The sequence below is a fragment of the Hibiscus syriacus genome, unplaced genomic scaffold (assembly GCF_006381635.1).
Source record: "Hibiscus syriacus cultivar Baekdansim isolate YM2019G1 unplaced genomic scaffold, ASM638163v2 tig00110160_pilon, whole genome shotgun sequence".
NCBI lineage: Eukaryota > Viridiplantae > Streptophyta > Magnoliopsida > Malvales > Malvaceae > Hibiscus > Hibiscus syriacus.
The window spans coordinates 297,455-302,686 of NW_024062608.1; the positions used below are offsets into that span (position 1 = coordinate 297,455).

General features: G+C 38.6%; 1 protein-coding gene and 1 pseudogene across 2 annotated transcripts; one reads left to right on the forward strand and one right to left on the reverse strand.

Annotated features, from left to right (window-relative positions):
- The first annotated feature begins 552 nt into the window (after window positions 1-552).
- Window positions 553-2,387, forward strand: LOC120216282 (annotated as a pseudogene).
- A 217-nt stretch (window positions 2,388-2,604) lies between these two features.
- LOC120216362 (mitogen-activated protein kinase 7-like) lies at window positions 2,605-5,032 on the reverse strand. 2 transcript variants are annotated; one of them, XM_039213805.1, is made up of 3 exons: window positions 4,716-5,032; window positions 4,190-4,634; window positions 2,605-3,520 (listed from the first exon to the last, which is right to left on the reverse strand). In XM_039213805.1, the coding sequence occupies exons 2-3, from the start codon at window positions 4,610-4,612 to the stop codon at window positions 2,837-2,839; spliced, it is 1,107 nt and encodes a 368-aa protein (XP_039069736.1). In that variant the 5' UTR covers window positions 4,613-4,634; window positions 4,716-5,032; the 3' UTR covers window positions 2,605-2,836. The 2 variants fall into 2 exon arrangements, with proteins under 2 accessions (XP_039069736.1, XP_039069737.1); XM_039213806.1 differs by having other exon boundaries at window positions 4,190-4,622; window positions 4,716-5,031.
- Window positions 5,033-5,232: the final 200 nt, after the last annotated feature.

Below are 5,232 nucleotides of genomic sequence, written 5' to 3' on the forward strand. Positions count from 1 at the left end.
CGGGTAAACTGCTTCAGATCAGCTGTCACGCAACTTTAAGATAGTTATCAATTTAATCGTTCAAAACAATTATTCTGATGAAGTCATTTCTAACCTCTCTGACTTGGTCACTTGAATAAATTCTGAAACCAAATCAAACACCACAAATAGTATCCTCAACGCATAACCACTGAATGTTTTAATCAATGGATAAAAGTAAATAAAGAGTTTTTAGGATTAGTGAGATGAGACATTAAATCTCTTAAGTAAGGTCATAAGTTTAAATCACGGCGATTGTAAATCGAACAAACTGCGCTGAGAGAATCGTCCTTACCTATGTAGTACCTGATCCAAAATAATCGATTAATATATCGAATACCGATGATTATATATAAAAAAATTAGTGACTATCGAAATAGTTACCTATAGAAAAAGAAACCCAAATCCCAGCAGATTTCTTCCTTGTTTGATGCCTACTCTACTCCTTTCTTTTCACCCCTTTGTTTGGTTCGTACTTCACGATACCGTTTGAGTTGAGCTGGGAACTTGGGTTTGAGTATTTTGGATTTTGTAATGGTACATCTCTCCCGCAAATTCACTACAATACCCATAAATTTTATCCCGATACAGTTCTTAAAATACCAGCAGCATCAAATCCATGCACGTATTCTTCGTAAAGGCCTTGAACAGTGCTGCTATATTATCACCAAACTCGTACGAAGCCTCATCAAAATAGAAATCCCCGTGGATAGTTATGCTAAGCTTGTTTTTAATCAGGTTAAGTATCCAAACCCATTTCTTTGGACTGCTCTTATTCGTGGATATTGTTTACAAGGGCTTGTTAGGGAATCGGTTTTTGTGTATACTAGTATGAGAAAGGAGAATACTTTGCCCGTTTCTTTCACATTTTCGGCTCTTTTTAAGACTTACAGTACGGTTCTTGATGTGAAGTTGGGCAGGCAAATCCATACTCAGACCATCTTGATTGGTGGTTTCGATTATGATTTATATGTCAAAAATAGCTTGATTGAAATGCATGTTAAATTAGGAATTTTAGAGTGTGGGAGGAAGGTGTTTGATGAAATTGCATGAAAGAGATTTGATTTCTTGGACAGAGTTAATTGTTGCATATGCGAAGGATATGGAATCTGCAGGGGAGTTGTTTGATCAGTTGCCTCTGAAGAATATGGTGGCATGGACTGCTATGGTCACAGGATATGCTCAGAATGCTAACCCTAGAGTGGCATTGGAGTTGTTTGAGAGAATGCAAAACGAAGGAGTGAAAACAGATGAGGTTACATTGGTTGGAGTTATATCTGCTTGTGCACAACTTGGTGCTGCAAAGTACTCAAAATGGATTCGGGATATTGTTGAAAATTTGGGGACTGATCCTACTCGTTGTGTTGTGGTGGGGTCGGCTTTGATTGATATGTATTCGAAGTGTGGAAATGTTGAGGATGCATATAAGTTTTTTGAGGCAATGGAAGAAAGGAATGTGTATTCGTATAGTTCGATGATTTCAGGGTTTGCTATGCATGGTTGTGCATATGCGGCATTGGAATTGTTTCGTGAAATGGTGAATATGGGTTCAAACCTAACAGAGTTACATTTATTGCGGTGCTTACAGCACGTAGCCATTCAGGAATGGTAGAGCAAGGTCGCCAAATTTTTGCATCCATGGAGGAGAAATTTCAAATTTCTCCTGGAGTTGATCATTATGCTTGCATGGTGGATCTTCTTGGTTGAGCTGGACTCCTGGAAGACGCACTTAAACTTGTAGAATCTATGCCAATTGAGCCTAATGGGGGTGTTTGGGGGGCATTGCTTGGATCATGCCGCACTTATTGTAATCCGGACATCGCCCAATTTGCTGCAAACCATTTATTTGAGCTGGAACCTAATGCAATTGGAAACTACATCTTGCTCTCTAACATATAGCGATGGAATGATGTTTCAATGGTGAAGAAACTGATGAGAGAGGAAGGTCTCAGAAAAAATCCTGGATGTAGTTGGATGGAAGGGAAGAAGGGTGTCATTGAGGAGTTCTTTGCCAGGGACATGACCCACCCAAGGTCTGGTGAGATGAAGCAGGTGCTTGAGCATCTTCGAAATCGGTTAAAAGCTATCGGGTACGAACCAAACATGAATTCTGTCGCTTATGATGTGAATGATGAAGAAAAGAGACGGATACTAATCATTCATAGCGAGAAACTAGCTCTGGCATTTGGGCTACTCGGTATAAATGCTGATTGCCTCGTTAGGTTTATGAGGAATATAATAATATGTGAAGATTGGCACTCATTTATGTGTGGCGTATCTCAAGTCACAGGGAGGGTAATTATTGTAAGGGATAACTTGAGATTCACTATTTCCATGATGGAAAGTGCTCCTTTGGTAACTTTTGGTGATTCAGTACCACGAGTCCATATATCTTAAACACAAAGAATTAGTGACTTTCTTTTGTATTCTATCAATATTTCTTACTAAGCTAATTTCTCAATTGAGATGCATTTTCTTTACAGTGAAAGACAATTCTGTTTTGAAAATTTAATGGGAATATTGGGATACAAAAATAAAATTGCAACTATAGGAAATGTAATTATGTTAAAATAACATAGAAGGTTATACATAACAGGCAATTTAATTTTTATTGTATTCTCCATTGTTTTCTATGCTAAGTCCCTTGGATTGAAGATAATACCATAAATATCTACAAATTACACTGCCAGAGTCTGCCACAAAGAACCCAAACTAAAAAACAAGTGTCAAAGGTAAACAAAAAACCCAGGGCATTATAACTCTCAATAGTGTTCTTCTAGGTCAAACAATAATGCTGGTTCTAAAAGCAAATCAACATCTAAGCATTTGCATATGCAATCTCAGGGTGGTAGTGAAGCATCTCAATCCACACCATCTCTCTAATCATTTGTTCTCCCATGTTCTCATCTACGTTGAGGTCGATCGGTACTTGTGCAGGTGGATTGGACCTTGGCTCATATAACCCCGACATATAGGGATGTAGGAGTGCTTCTGTGACGGTAATTCTCTTAGATGGATCGAAAACTAGCATCCTTTGCAACAAATCTATGGCTAATGGATCGGCTTGAGGGTATAGGTGAGAAAAATGGGTTCTCCTAGAGTAAGGAAGTGACTTGATATACCTTCTGGCTTTCGGGTTATCGATAAATGCAAGATCAGCCTCTTGCTGGCTTCCAAGGACATTGATAATTAGCTTAAGCTGGTTGAGGCATTCTGTCCCAGGGAAGATGGGTTTCCGACCAAGAATCTCGGCAAAGATGCACCCGACCGACCAAACATCAATGAAGGTGCTGTAATTATCACAACAGAGTAGGAGCTCCGGAGCCCGGTACCAGCGGGTGACAACATACTCCGTCATGAATTGTTCATTGCCTCTACTGGTTCGTGCCAGCCCAAAATCACATATCTTTAGGTCACAGTTAGCATTGACAAGGAGGTTCCCAGGCTTCAAGTCTCGATGAAGGATGTTCGCCGAGTGCAGGTACTTCAGCCCTCGTAGTAACTAAAACATCTACTTAAAGGTTAGAAACAGATAAAGTACTCAAATTAATACCGTTCCAAACCTTCTAGAGCAGAGGAAAACAGTGGATATTTACTGTCATTACTTACAGTCTACACTAGACAGTCGAGAAGATAATTATTTTTAATGAAGCAATTATGTCGACAACCAGGAAAAATGCTGTAAGGGAGGATGTAACACTGCATACTAGTCTGGCCTTTATGATTCTCAACAAACCAGAACTGAATCATTCACCTTCTATGTCATTTGGACTCGGCATCGTGTTAGCTACTGGGTACATATATGACATGGGAATATGCTCAAATTTCTTTCTAAAGCTTTTCTATGTACTCCTAGGATCATACTTCCACAACTCATAGCCTTTCTTTTTCAGCTGAACTAAATGCAAAATGGGACCAGATGAGCACGAAAATCATCAATGCCCCAAAGCTAAAGGATGCACAGAAATTAACTATCCAAGGACAAGCTATTAACACTAACTAAACATTTAATTACAGTCTAAAGTCCCTACAAAGGGGATATCAAACAACAAAATTGTAAAATGAAACTCACAGATACTTAATGTGCATCTAAATCCAAAATTACCATCTAGAATTGGTGAATGTTTAAAAACACCGAAATTACCAACAAAGATAATATATTTGGCAGTACCTGGAAAATGAAATACTTGTAGTGATCATTGGAAAGAGGCTGATGGGACTTGATAATCTGATGCAAATCGGTGTCCATTAGCTCATAAACCAAATAAACATCATTGAAACTGGTTCTGTGAGTAGGCATCATTACATATTTCAAAGCAATCACGTTCTCGTGTAGGATATGTCTGAGAAGTTTCAGTTCCCTCAAAGTTCTCAAAGCATCGACACGGTTCTCAAACACATTGTGGATCTTCTTTATGGCCACTTTCTCGTTGGTTTCCCTGTTGATGGGGGAGCAAACGATGCCGTATGCTCCTCTCCCTATAGGCATGATTGGAACATATTTCGTGTCAATCTCGAAAAGGGTTTGCCACATTGAATAGTAATGCTTCCCCCTTGGCTTCACCCCATTTGATGGCTCCACAAGAGTCGCCATTTTTGTTTCTCTGTGGAAATTTCTACAAAGGTGAGAATCATTACCAGAAAATTAGAAAAAGAAAACAAAAGATATAAAAAGGGGTTTTGGAATCAATTCTTACTTGCCGCTTCTACTTGTTAGCTTTGATCTTTTGAATAAGTTTCTTCACTTTTTGATACCCTTTTCTTGAATCTATCAGCAAACTCCAAATTCACTAACTTTCAAATCATGCAACTGTAAAATCCCAAAAACCCCGACTTTTTTCGTACCCTTTTCTTCAACCTTTAAACCAACTCCAAATTCACAAATTCAAAGTCAATCCACTGTAAAAAGAAAAGAAATCCCCTTTATTGAACTTGCAAAAACAAAACATGGGAGACAGAGAAAGAACTAATTTGATCTTAATTCAAAGTTTCCGATGTGAGCAAAGAGACAAGAGAAAGAGAAGATATCATGACAGCATGTAAAGAAGACGTGATGCGAACACGGCACTTTCCTTGAGTAATAAAACGACAACTTCGTACTGTTTTAGTCTTTGGGGTTTTAAGAAAAACTCTCTCTCTCTCGCTTCATGCACAAACAATCTTGCGCCTTTTTCTTTCTGTTTTTTACTTGAACATGTAATTTTACAGCTTGGC